This window comes from Spermophilus citellus, assembly GCF_964194105.1.
Source record: "Spermophilus citellus genome assembly, chromosome: 12".
Classification (NCBI taxonomy): Eukaryota; Metazoa; Chordata; class Mammalia; order Rodentia; family Sciuridae; genus Spermophilus; species Spermophilus citellus.
The window spans coordinates 61,713,816-61,727,317 of NC_138198.1; the positions used below are offsets into that span (position 1 = coordinate 61,713,816).

General features: G+C 60.0%; 1 protein-coding gene across 1 annotated transcript in view; it reads left to right on the forward strand.

Moving 5' to 3' along the window:
- LOC308631644 (voltage-dependent T-type calcium channel subunit alpha-1I-like) overlaps nucleotides 1-13,502 on the forward strand; it is a 174,668-nt gene that overhangs the window by 146,959 nt on the left and 14,207 nt on the right. The window contains 16 exon segments of the mRNA XM_081263025.1: nucleotides 1,617-1,768; nucleotides 2,309-2,494; nucleotides 2,753-2,870; nucleotides 3,012-3,167; nucleotides 3,634-3,727; nucleotides 4,365-4,480; nucleotides 4,484-4,567; nucleotides 5,183-5,650; nucleotides 5,933-6,033; nucleotides 6,677-6,800; nucleotides 7,077-7,145; nucleotides 7,666-7,867; nucleotides 8,355-8,572; nucleotides 8,749-8,878; nucleotides 11,139-11,230; nucleotides 12,867-13,059. Of these exon segments, the coding sequence (XP_081119151.1) occupies nucleotides 1,617-1,768; nucleotides 2,309-2,494; nucleotides 2,753-2,870; nucleotides 3,012-3,167; nucleotides 3,634-3,727; nucleotides 4,365-4,480; nucleotides 4,484-4,567; nucleotides 5,183-5,650; nucleotides 5,933-6,033; nucleotides 6,677-6,800; nucleotides 7,077-7,145; nucleotides 7,666-7,867; nucleotides 8,355-8,572; nucleotides 8,749-8,878; nucleotides 11,139-11,230; nucleotides 12,867-13,059 (2,503 nt within the window).

The window sequence follows — 13,502 nt, forward strand, 5'->3', positions numbered from 1 at the left end:
ATGGTGGCCCTGGGCTGTCCGCGTCCTGACTTTCCGTCTCCAGGTCGTGGTCTGGGCGGGCTGGGAAACGGGCGGCTCACACCGGCATCCGAGCCCTCCCAGAGGCCGGTCTCTGGGCCTCTCTCACCTGTGGGACCCTTTTTTGTGAGTCAGATGTGATCACAGATGGACAGGGCCTCTCCTTTTGCCTGGGCTGAGAGGAGCCGGCAGTTCTACTAGATCCCAGGCCTGTGCGGGGGCTGCCAGGCTGCTTTTCTTTCTTTCTTTTTCTTTTTTTTTTTTTTTTGTTTCCTTCTCTTTTTAACCCACATGGAACAAAGCCGGGCCTCTGAGGGTCCCTGTTGCTCCATGGAGGAGCTGGACTGGTGGACGGAGATGGCCTGCCGTGGTCCTCGGCTCCTCCTCCCTGCTGCCCTTGCTCTGGGCACCTTCGTTTCCCCCTGTCACGGGCTCTCTTCTCAGCTTTTAGGTCTCTGCCGAGATGTCACTTGCTCCAGAAACCCTCCCGGCCCCACTGACTCTCGTTCCCCCAAACTGCACTCAGCTCCCTGGTTTTTGCGGGAGCTGTGGCTTGTGGCGTGTAGGGATTTGCACTTGCGTGTGAGCGTGTCCGCTGCCGTAGCACAAGCCCAGCACGTTAGGGGCCCTCAGTACAGAATGCTCTAGGAAGGAACAAGGGGATCGGGTGGTGTGCTGTGATGTGACAGTAGCTTCAAGTCTGACTTGGACCAGTGCCCGGCCTTGCCATGTTCTCGCCGGGTGGCTCTGAGCAAGTCAGTCCACACTGCCCAACCTCAGTTTCTCATTATAAAACAGAAGTGTCAGCTGTCCAGGGAGTCAGTAGTTGAGCTGGGGTTGAGCTCGGCGAGGGGCCCATGATCAGGGCCAAACAAATGGTCCCTCCCTTCTCCAGAATCCAGGCAGGAACCGTCTGGTGCCATGGTGAGCACAAACCAGACCTTTCGCCGGGTCCCAGGGGGACCATGGAGGGGAGAGAGGGACCTGGGCCTTGCATGGCCTTTATCAAGGGGCTTGAAATGAATGAGGTCATGCATTGGGGACTGAACTCAGGGGCCCTCAACCACTGAGCCACATCCCCAGCCCTGTTATATATTTTATTTAGAGACTCACTGAGTTGCTTAGGGCCTCACTGCGTTGCTGCGGCTGGCTTTGAACTCGCCATCCTCCTGCCCCAGCCTCCCGAGCTGCTGGGATGACAGATGTGCACCACCGCAGCCGGCCTAACCCCTGGTTTACAGACAGGGAAACGAAGGCTCAGAAGTGGGCTGCACAGCCACTTAGCGTCCAACCAAGGGAACCCGTCCCTTGCCCCAAGTCATGGCCGACAGCAGGGTCTCTTTCAATGGTGCCGTTTTCTAGTTATCACCTGCTGCTAACAAGCATGAGGCCAAAGATCCAGGGGCAGGAGAAGGTCTGCATCTGGAGGGGGTCATGGGAAGCTGGTGTCCGTTTGGCCAGTTCCTTGACCTCCTTGGGTCTTAGTGTCCTCCTCTGAGAGTGGGTGCATGGGCTGGAAGCCTCCATGATGGTGGTTCTGCGAAGGGCTGTGTCTGGCCTGCTGGGGTCACGCATCCCCCACCGCTGTGCCCCCACAGCCCGAGGAGCTGACCAGCATCTTGGAGATCTGCAACGTGGTCTTCACCAGCATGTTCGCCCTGGAGATGATCCTGAAGCTGGCCGCCTTCGGGCTCTTTGATTACCTGCGGAACCCCTACAACATCTTCGACAGCATCATCGTCATCATCAGGTACCCCTCCCCCACCTCCTGCTCTGCAGCAGGGCAGGGGACAGTGTGCAGATCCAGCCAGTGCACAGGTAATGAAGGAAGCCAACCACTTGGAGGCCGTCATCCAAATATTTTTTTTTAAATTCTTGATTTAGCAATATATATGCTTCTGGATTAATGCATTAAATAACAAGATGTAGCGGCAGGCCCGTGACTACCGTCACTCTAAAGGAGGGATGCACGTAACAAACAGAAATTTTCCACCCACTGTCATGTAACATAAAGATATCTGTTATTTTGATTGCCCCAAAAGTCCTCGGGACTGCTAATCCTCTGTGATTTGCCGTTTACATTTGTAATCAGAGGAAGTTATGGAGTTTTTAGATTTTAGCCATGACTTCCTGGTGGGGGGTCCCTGGAGCCGCAGCCAGCACGTTACCTTTGGGTGGATGAATTAGTGGATGAGTGAAAGCTCTCTGTCTCTCTGTCCTCCCGACCTGGCCTCTCCTTCCTCCTCTCTCGGCCTCCCTCTGGCCCTGCACCCCTGCTGGCTGGCCACAGCATCTGGGAGATCGTGGGGCAGGCAGACGGCGGGCTGTCAGTGCTGCGCACCTTCCGGCTGCTGCGGGTGCTGAAGCTGGTGCGCTTCATGCCCACGCTGCGGCGCCAGCTCGTGGTGCTCATGAAGACCATGGACAACGTGGCCACCTTCTGCATGCTGCTCATGCTCTTCATCTTCATCTTCAGGTGAGCCCTGCCCACCCGGGACCCCACCTACAGGGCCAGCCAGGGCTGTGGGCAGGAGCATGGGGGAGTACATTCCTGTGGCTCTGGGCAGGTTCTTCCCAGGGAGCCTCAGTGTTCTCCTCTGGAAAATGGGACCAACATTGTCACCCGTCCCCACCTCCCCACCTTACTGTGTTGCCTGAGACCAAACCAGGTGGGAAGGCAGAGCGTGGTGGATGGGAACCCTTGAGCTGCCCTCTTCCTCCCTTCCTCCCCCAGCATCCTCGGGATGCACATCTTTGGCTGCAAATTCAGCCTCCGCACGGATACGGGAGACACGGTTCCTGACAGGAAGAACTTTGACTCCCTGCTCTGGGCCATTGTCACAGTGTTCCAGGTGGGTGCACTTCAGGGGAGGGGATCCTGGGCAGCAGACCACCTGGGATGGGGTGGGGCTGAGGTTGCCAGTGCCCATCCCTCCTGGTAGACAGAGGTGGCCCTGAGGGACCTCAGGACTGACTCGTCTCTCCCTCAACAGATCCTCACCCAGGAGGACTGGAACGTCATCCTCTACAATGGCATGGCCTCCACCTCCCCCTGGGCCTCCCTTTACTTTGTCGCTCTCATGACCTTCGGCAACTATGTCCTCTTCAACTTGCTGGTGGTCATCCTGGTGGAGGGTTTCCAGGCCGAGGTGACCACAGCCCTGGGGGAAGAAGCGCCCCCAGCAGGGCCCGCGAGACTCTAGGCAGGGGAGAGGGAGCCTGGGTGGTGGGGGGCTGTGTCATATCCTCAGAGGAGGGCTGCCCACGAGGCAGGGAGCCTCCGTCCCAGGAGGGACGCAGCTGGGGCCTGCGTCTGGGATTCCTGTTTCTCCCCCGAGGGTGAAGGACTAGGTCTTCCCATCTCTGAGGTTCTAAAGCCCTGAGACCTGGAATTCTGGATCCTGCTCCCCCCATTTTCCAATTCTTTGGAATACGTGCAGTCGGGCAGGCGGGGGATTGTGGCCTAGATCCCCATTAGCTTCTACTTCCCCTTTCTGAGCCTCACTTTTCCCATCTGTAAAAGGAGAGTGGAAACACCCATTGGCAAACCCAAGAGGGAAGGAGGGCGGGAAGGAGGGGAGTTGCCCTGCATGCTGACCGGCGCCCGCCTCCCAGGGGGATGCCAACCGCTCCTACTCAGATGAGGACCAGAGCTCATCCAACATGGAAGAGTATGACAAGTTCCAGGAGGCCCTGGACAGCAGCGGAGGTAAACAGGCCTCCACTCGTCACCTGGGGGCCAGGAGCCTTCACTGGAGACCCAGGTGGGCCCAGGGCACAGCATCTGCTCCCCTGGACCCCAGGCTCAGAGAGTGCTAATTCTCTGTGTTTGTTTTTTGTGTTCCTAACTGAAAGAAATGCTGACTCTCCAAAAGAGGACATTTGTGGACCTCTGGGGTCCCGCCACAGGGCTAACTGCAGCCCACCCCCTTCCCTTCCCACAGTCTCTTGGGTAGAGCTGTGGGGCCTTCCGATGTGGCTGGGCTGTGGTCCTGGCTGGTAACACGAGGCAGCTTGAGCCAAGCCACTCCAACCCAAGCCCTGGCTTCTGGGTAGCCCCGGCAGACTGCCTGCTTCCTGCAGTGGGCCAGGGAGCCAGGCTCCCTTCCCTTCGTACTGGGTGAAGGTCCAGGCTGGTCTGATCCCAGAGCCCTGGAGGCAGGGTGCAGGGGAGGCACACTGGATGAGGTGCAACCCGGAAGGCTTCCTGGTAGAGGAGTCTCCTCATAAAGTACTCCACTTCTGTTATGTCCACACCCTTTCCTTTCCTTTGTCTTGTTTCCTTTGCTCTTGTTCTGTTCTGTCTTCCATCTGTCCCTCTCTCTGTCTCCCTCTTGCTTCTCCAGATCCCAAGCTCTGCCCAATCCCCTTGACCCCCAATGGGCACCTGGACCCTAGTCTCCCATTGGGCGGACACCTAGGTCCTGCTGGGGCTGTGGGCCCTGCGTCCCGCCTCTCGCTGTAGCCAGACCCCATGCTGGTGGCCCTGGACTCCCGCAAGAGCAGCATCATGTCCCTGGGGCGGATGAGCTATGATCAGCGCTCCCTGGTGAGTCCTGTGGGTGGGGGCTCCGTCCAGAAGGGCCTCCCCCACTGGGATGTGGGTTGAAGGACCCCAGAGCCAGGTGCTTGCAACCTCAGCCTCACACTTGGGTGCACAGGCTTAGGACAGGGATTGCCCCAAGCCAGGCAGGACCATGTCTGTCACATTCCTGGGTGCCCAGTGCCTGAGCAGGACCTGGCAACAGGAATGACTGGGGTCAGGCACACAGAACTGGGTTTCATCTTGGTAGCAAATGTGTAGGGTCAAGAATTTGGGGTCAGGCAGACTAGAGCTGGAATCTGGCCTCTGTCACCTCTGAGCTGTGTGTCCTTGAGCAAATTACCACTCTTCTCAGCCCTGGTTTCCTTTCCTGTAAAATAGGAAGGTGGCCGTAACTTTCTCTAGTTTCTCAAGGGAACAGGTAGCAGGGAGGGATTAGACCTCCAGGGGGACTTGTCCACGTGGGTGGGATGAGAGGCAGAGCAGGCAGAGGAGCCCCTAACCCATTGGGTCACCTGCTAGCCAGGCCGGGACCCTCTTAGAGCCACAGCGGGGCTTGCAGGAGGCCTCACATCACGGGTGTGCGCGACGACGCTGACCCGAGCCCTGGCTCCCCCACAGTCCAGCACCCGGAGCTCCTACTATGGACCTTGGGGCCGCAGCGGGGCCTGGGCCAGCCGTCGCTCCAGCTGGAACAGCCTCAAGCACAAGCCGCCCTCGGCTGAGCACGAGTCCCTGCTCTCGGCGGAGAGCAGTGGCCCTCAGGCCTGCGAGGGCGCCCGGGAGGAGGGGCCTCCGCGCGCTGCGCCGCTGCATGCCCCGCACGCCCACCACGTGCACCATGGGCCCCATCTGGCTCACCGTCATCGCCACCACCGCCGGACGCTGTCCCTCGACACCCGGGACTCGGTGGACCTGACCGAGCTCGTGCCCGCCATGGGCCTCCACCCCAGGGCCGCCTGGAGGGCGGCGGGCATGGCCCCCGGGCACGAGGACTGCAACGGCAGGATGCCCAATATCGCCAAGGACGTCTTCACCAAGATGGACGACTGCCGGGATCGCGGGGAGGACGAGGAGGAGATCGACTACGTAAGTGGGGATCCCTCCGGGAACCAGGAAGAGCGCGGTGCGAGCAGAGGTGGGCTCGAGGGGGCGGGCCCGGGGGCGTGGCCAGAGCGGTGGGGCTTAAAACTGTGGCCCGAGGGGCGGGGCCAGAAATGAGGGGGTCTCCCCCGGGGAAGTGCTCCCCGCCGCCTGGGGTGGGGGGGTTCCGAGATCGCCCAGTGCCCAGTTGGCCTGATGACCGGGTGGGCAGAGATAGGTCGCTCTGCGCGGTGCTGACCCTCCCGCGCCTGGTCCTCCTCTCGCCAGACTCTGTGTTTCCGCGTCCGCAAGATGATGGATGTCTACAAGCCTGACTGGTGCGAGGTCCGCAAGGACTGGTCGGTCTACCTCTTCTCCCCGGAGAACAGGTGGGCGGGCCCGGCCTGGGGTGGGAGTTAGAGTAGGGGTAAGGTGTGGAGGGAAAGCTCTCTGCCAAGCTGGGCAAGGCCATACCCCAGAGGCGGGGGCGGCAGGACAGGGGGTTTCCTGAGCATTTCCTGTAGCCCAGGCCAGTTCTGTGCTGGCATCCAGTTGGGCAGATTCTCTAAAGGTCCGGGGTACACGCATGAAGGGAGCATCAGAAGGCTTCCTGGAGGAGGAGGCTGGGCTTTGTAGGCAGATAACAGTCCAGTGGGTGCAGGAGGGAGGGGGAGAGGGGAGGAGGATTTCGGAAAGAGGAAGCTGGTCCAGGAGGAGGGAGCAGCCTGAGAGACTACCTGGGTGTTAGGAAATGTGGTGTCCTTGTCTCCGGAGGACTGGAATCTGGGATTTGGGCTGGTGTTCAGAGACCCTTAAGTGCCAGGCAAGGTGGGTACCCTTTGCTGTGTGGGTGTATGGTCTGCACCCTGAACAATGCAAAATCGACACCTGTTGTGTGTCCAGAGGAGGAGAGGGATCACTTCCTCTAGGCCATCCTGCCCCTTGTGTGTGTGTGTCTGTCTTCATCCTCTGCCTCCCCTCTGGTCAGGATGGGAAGCAAACTGACACTCATGGTGCCCTGCCTCTGCCTAGGTTCCGGGTCCTGTGTCAGACCATCATCGCCCACAAGCTCTTTGACTATGTGGTCCTGGCCTTCATCTTCCTTAACTGCATCACCATCGCCCTGGAGAGGCCCCAGATAGAGGCCGGCAGCACTGTGAGTAGCCACAGCCCTCAGAGAGGCCAGGCAGAGAGATGCAGCACCAGGCCTGCCCTGGGACTGTGAGCCAGACCAAGGGAGAGCTCAGCAGGGCCAGACTCCTGGCACGTGGAGGGAGGGAGATGTGGCAGGGAGCTTGCCTCTGGGAGGGACAGACCACCTTGAACTGAGAAGTGTTGGCCTCTCCTGGCTGTTTCTTGACTGATCAAGAGCGTGAGCCGGTGGCTGGGAGGTTTGAGCCCCTGGGCCCACCGCATCTCCCGGCTCTTTCAGGAACGCATCTTCCTCACGGTGTCCAACTACATCTTCACGGCCATCTTCGTGGGCGAAATGACACTGAAGGTTGCTCTGGGCTTCACCTTCACTCCCAGCTCGGGCCCCGCCCCTCCCGCAGATGGTCACTGGCCTGTCAGCGCCCGCCCCTGGGTTGGGCTCCTGGGACCCGGAGGGGTCAGCGGCATGCCCCCTCTCCAGGAGTCACAACCTCGCCAGAAAGGCGAATGCAGGGAGAAACATGACCATGTAACGGGGGAGCTGCTGGAGGTGCGGGGAGCAGGGAAAAGGTTCCCTCTGGGACGCTTCCCAGCGCGGTGGCTTCGCCTCGGGTTTGCCAGAAGTCCTGGGAGAACCTTAGCGGGAGGCGCCCTGGGTCCTGACTCCGCCCCGTCCCCGCCTACTGCCCGCCCATCCCAGGGTCTGCGTGGAGCTGCCCCCTGCCCGCTCGTCCTCGCCACCTATCTGGCCCAGCCCATCTGTCCCCGCGCCCCCTTTCCCAGAGACCCCCCCCACCTCGTCCTCCCCTCGCCCTCGCCCTCCCCTCGTGAGGCGCCTTGGGCCTGACCCCGCCCCGCCCCGCCCCCAGGTGGTCTTGCTAGGCCTATACTTCGGGGACCAGGCGTATCTGCGCAGCAGCTGGAACGTGCTGGACGGCTTCCTCATCTTCGTGTCCATCATCGACATCGTGGTGTCCTTAGCCTCGGCTGGGGGAGCCAAGATCTTGGGGGTCCTCCGGGTCCTGCTGCTCCTGCGCACCCTACGCCCTCTGCGGGGAGGACCCTTCCCCGGTGACAGCTCTTCAATGTCTAAGGCCCTTGTGACATGTGACTCATTTTGTCCTCCGATAGCACACGTCTTTCTTTCGTTTCTTGGTACTAGGGATTGAACCCAGGGGCATTGAAACATCGAGCCACATCCCCAGCCCCCGCTCTATACACACACACATATGTATGCATTTATGTGAATATATAATACACATTTAATATATACATAAAATGTATATGTATTTATTTAGAGACAGGCCTGGCTTAGTTGATGTGAGGCTGGCTTGGAACTCCTATCATCCTTCCTCAGTACCACCCCCCACCCCCACCGCCTGGTTACCTGTTTTTGTCTCTGGGTGGCTCTCTGCTATCTCTGGGACTAGGCACAGTGACAGGAGGGCAGGTGCCCTTCTCCCTGTAGATCTGGGCCGCGGCCTGGCTCACCCCCTGGTCTGCTGACATCCGGGCACCTGCTTTCTCTTGGTTCCATGCTGTCTTCCTCATGCCCTAGTGGGCTCAGTCCTGGAACTCACTAGGGGACTCAGCACCGGCTGCCTCCCCAGAGCCATGGGCTCACAGCTCCCCGCCCTCCTTGCCTGCAGGGTCATCAGCCGGGCCCCTGGCCTGAAGCTGGTGGTGGAGACGCTCATCTCCTCCCTCAAGCCCATTGGGAACATCGTCCTGATCTGCTGTGCCTTCTTCATCATCTTTGGCATCTTGGGGGTGCAGGTGAGGAGGGTGGGAGGGTTCTGAGGCTGTGTAAGGGCACAGCCAGGGCAGAGGCCCCACCTGTGCTGGCTGACCTTGGGGCTCAGGGGAACCCAATGTCTGAGGCCTGGGTTCCTCTTGTGATTTGCAATGCCCCCTCCTCTTGGGAGCACTGATCTTGCCCTCCTTATCCCCAGCTCTTCAAGGGCAAGTTCTACCATTGCCTGGGCGTGGACACCCGCAACATCACCAACCGCTCTGACTGCGTGGCTGCCAACTACCGCTGGGTCCATCACAAATACAACTTCGATAACCTGGGCCAGGTGCGTGCTGGCCACCCCCCCCTTATCTGTCCTGCCCCCTGGGGGTGACAGCTCTTCAATGCCTATGGCCCTGAGATGTCAGAGCTGGCTCCAGTCCTGCCCTGCCAGGACTGTGACTTCTCTCCAAGCCCAGGTTTCCTACTCTGCAAAACGGGTAGAGGAACTGGCCCTCACAGGTAGTCTGAGGCTGAGATTCCGAATGCAGGGCCTCCGCCCCCCAGTGCCTGGCCCGCAATAAGTTCTTCACTGAACTTTGGTCCTGGCCTCTGCCCCCACCCAGGGGGTCCTGACCCGAGTTGTAGAGTCAGCCACACCTGGTTGTGCGTTCCAGCTCTGCTGTGGAGTGGGGTGTGACCTCTTTGAAACTTGGTTTCTCATCTGTAGAAAGGGGCAGCAGCTGTGGGAGCCATCAGGGTGGCAGGCTCCTCGATCCAGGATGGGTGCCCTCACCATCACCCACCCTGTCTGTTCCCCATCCAGGCTGGCAGGCCTCACCCAGAGCCCCTGTGCCCCTGGTCTCTTCTCCTGGAGGCCTGCCAGGCCTGACCCAGGGGCAGTGGCCCAGAGGAGAGTCCTCAGCTAGCTGCCTCCAAAGGGCCCCCTCCCCACAACCGGTCCCTCTGAGGGTCCTTCAGGAGCTAGGTCCAGGTGGCCCAGGCAGAGAGTGCCTGGCCCTGGGGCTCCCAAGGATGGAGCAAGATCTGGGCCGCCCGCTCCCACACCCTCTCTGGGCAGCCCCTGTCTGGGTCGCCCGAAGCTCTCATTCACAGGACGGGGCACCCCCACACCAGCTATGGGTGGAGCCAATGGACCTTGAGGGGCTGTGGTGGCCAGGAGACCATGTCAGAAACTGACTGCTGTCAGCTCGCCCCACCCCTTCTCCAGGAGCAGCCATGGAGTGTTTAATAACTCAGTGTTTGGTGAACAGGGAAGGGCGCTGAAGGAAGTGGGGGGCCTTTTGTGAGCTTGCTCCTGATCCCAGGTCCCCACCTAGCGCCAGCTCCTGCCTCCTTTGGAAGGACCTGGTCTTTCCAATCTGGTTGCACTTGACCCCAGTCTGACTCCCTGGAGCCCTGAGTGGGTGTGCTCAGTGCTGAGTCTTGGTTGACTCCCTGGGGGGCCACTTCCTGTGTGCCCTCAGGCAAGTTCCAGATCCTCAACTCTCAGTGGGCACAGCAGTGGGGGCCTTGGCATCTAGGGGCCTCCTGTACTTCCTCGCTGTCCCCTGCCCTGCCTGCCACTGGGCCTGAGCACTTTGGGGGCACCCTCAGCACCATTCCCCACCTGGCAGGGGAAGAGGATGGGAGCTGTGCCCTAGAGGGTGGGAAGGGTGGGCCGGGCAGGGCCTGGCTTCGTAGCCCAGGGTGGCTGGAGCACAAGGGAAGGTGTGACTCTCTGCCCTGGGGAGGGGGGCTTCCTGGGCAGACCGTGACTTCTGGGCAGCCCTGGTTATGTGGGGCCCTTGTGGCCCCTAACCCCCCTTGTGCTCTGCTCTCCAAAGACAGCACAGGAGCCCTCACTCAAGTTCAGTGCAGAAAACCTTGGTTAAGCACCTGCTGTGTGCAAGGTTGTGTGCTGGGTGCTTTGGGACCAGCCTGTGACCCAGTTGAAGGACACGAGGAGTCTGGCCTGACATCCATGTAGGAGCCCTGGCTGGCTGTCTCCCGTGGACCATCCCCTTTTCATATTTTACAGACCCAGAGACCTCAAGGAATTTGCCCCAGGTCTCCCAGCCAGTGAGTGGCAAAGGCTGGGCGGTAAGCCAGGGATCCTGGCTTCTCTCAGGAGATCCTGACTTCAAGCTGCCGAGGGCGGCCTAGGGAGCACCCCCGGAGTTGTCAGGAAGCTTCTCATTTAAAATCTCAGTGGCTCCTCCCAGCGGCATTTACTGGTTCCCATTGGTGGGTGAGGAACAGGAGCACACAAGTTTTCGTGTTTGTGATCACACAAATGGTTAATCTCAGGACTGCAGCTGGAACTCAGACCCTGGGCTCTTCTTCCTGCAACAGTAGCTATAGGGCACATGGCGAGCACACAGTAGGTCCTCAGGAAGGTTTGTGGATTGAGAGCATAGCTCTGCCACACAGGGAAGCCCTCTTTGTCCCTCTGCCTCCCAAAGGCATAACAATGGAGAGCTGGAGATGCAGGTGTGGCCTGAGCCCCCTTGTCCCTCACCTCGTGCCCTCCCTCCCCTGTCTTCCAGGGAACAGGGAAGGGCGCTGAAGGAAGTGGGGGGCCTTTTGTGAGCTTGCTCCTGATCCCAGGAGCTTTGATGTCCCTCTTTGTCCTGGCCTCCAAGGACGGCTGGGTGAACATCATGTACAACGGTCTAGATGCCGTGGCTGTGGACCAGCAGGTGGGCATCGTCGGGCAGGGTGGGGCTGAACAGCAGGGAGGGGCAGGTCGCCGTTGGGGTCCGGTGGTCTGCAGCCTGTGCCAGTGGCTCTGGTGTCTCCCCATGGTCAGCCCCAGCACACCCTCAGGTCCTGGCTGATCCTCACCCAGTGTTAGTGTATGCCATGGTTCCCTTCCCTTCTAGAACCCCTTGCTCTGCACAGAGGAATCCCAGCTGGCTCCTGCCCAGAGGGGCACAGACTCTGGGGGAGGAGGCCAAGTGTAGAAGGGAGGGCTGACCAGCCGGCCGAGGGAGAGCAGGTCCCAAGCAAGAGTCACGGGAGGCAGGAGGCCAGGAGAGCTGAGTGTCCATGAGACCCCCCCTGGCCATGGCAAGGGGCAGGAGTTCATCCTGAGGGCACAGGGAGCCATGGAGAGTGGCGTGTCCTGCTGCTCAGGATGCCGGGGGCCCCTCCTGGGCTGTGGGGTGAGGGTGGGCCTGGGGATAGGGACAGGGTGGAAAGGGTCGGGGACAAGTCTGGGCCTGAGAGAAAGCCTGGGCCTTGGCTCCAGAGGTCCCCTCTGCGCCTAGGCAGTGACTTCAGGCAAGACACACGCTGACCAGGGTTGGCTGTGTCCAGATCTAAGGAGCTTGAGGGGCTGGCTGGGAGGAGCGGGGCCAGCGTCTAGATCAGGTCAGGCCCACTCTGGAGGAGTCGGGCTGCAGAGATTCCAGGCCTGTGAGTGGTCTCTGGCTCTTGTTCTTATGGTCCTACCTGGTTAGACTCCGGAGCTAGAGGTGGTTGGGGGCAGGACATTTGGAGGCACCTTCCTGCACCTGCTGTGTGCTCTGTCCCCCACCCCAGCAGTACATGGGCACGTGCAGACTGCCAGGCAGTGCCCGCCCCTCTGCTGGCTGCCTTGTTTCTGGTTGGATGGATAAGTGTGTGTATAGGTGTGTTTACATGTGTACGTATGTGTGAGTGGAGTGGGGGTGGGGAGGGGTGGATAACTGGATAGTTGGATAAGTGAAGGGTGGGTGGGTGGATGGACAAGTGCATGGATGGACGTACAGATAAGTGGATGGACAGATGGATGAGTGGATGGATGGATGGGTGGATGAATAGATAGTTGGATAGTTGGATAACTGAAGGGTGGGTGGATGGATGATGGATCAGTTGATGGGTATATGGATGGATAAGTGGGTGGGTGTATGTACAGATGGATAGATGGACGGACAGATAAGTGGATGGACAGGTGGATGGACAGATGGATGAACGGATGGGTGGATGGATGGATGGATAAGTGAAGGGGTGGGTGATAGATAAGTGGATGAATGAATGGGTGAATGGATAGATGGATAAGTGGGTGGGTGGAGGCTGGATGCTTGCCGAGGTGAGAGGATGGCTTGGTGAGTGAGAGGGCAGGTGGATGTGCCCAGGAGCCAGCATTTAGATTCGGGAAGGAGAAGGGTTCTCTGTGCTGAGTCCCTTCCTGGGCCAGGGGTGCGCACGCTCTGCCACGGCCTCGCTCAAACCTCACAGCTGCCCTGGAGGCCGCTGCTTCAGTCCCCCTTTACGCCCAGGCTGGGCCAGTCGGGTGCCCGCGTGGCCCCGCGGTGCGCGTTCAGCTCTCAGCCCTGGCTCTACTCCCCGCAGCCTGTGACCAACCACAACCCCTGGATGCTGCTGTACTTCATCTCCTTCCTGCTCATCGTCAGCTTCTTCGTGCTCAACATGTTCGTGGGCGTGGTGGTGGAGAACTTCCACAAGTGCCGGCAGCACCAGGAGGCGGAGGAGGCGCGGCGGCGCCAGGAGAAGCGGCTGCGGCGCCTGGAGAAGAAGCGGCGCAGTGAGTGGGCAGTGCGGGGGCCGGGGTGTATGCTGTCGCCCAGCCAGGCCCCGTGACCCCAGCTGATGCTCCTCTGGAACCAAGGCTTGGGCCTGACTCCAGCCTCCAGGGAGCTGGAAGGAACAAAGAATGTGATCCTGGTAGTGGGACGCGGCCCTTTGTCCCTGCTTCCGCCTGACCAGGTGGCACGAGTCCACTAGGGTTGGATGGGTGATCCCACCATCAACAAGGACAGGGCTGGAGGTGGTTCAGTCCAGGCAGAGGGCAAAACCAAAAAAATCTGGCCAGGCCTGGTGGTGCACGCCTGTAATCCCAGTGGCTCCGGAGGCTGAGGCAGGAGGATCCAGAGTTCAAAGCCAGCCTCAGCAAAAGGGAGGAGCTAAGCAACTCAGCGAGACCTGTCTCTAAATAAAATATAAACTAGGGCTGGGAATGTGGCTCAG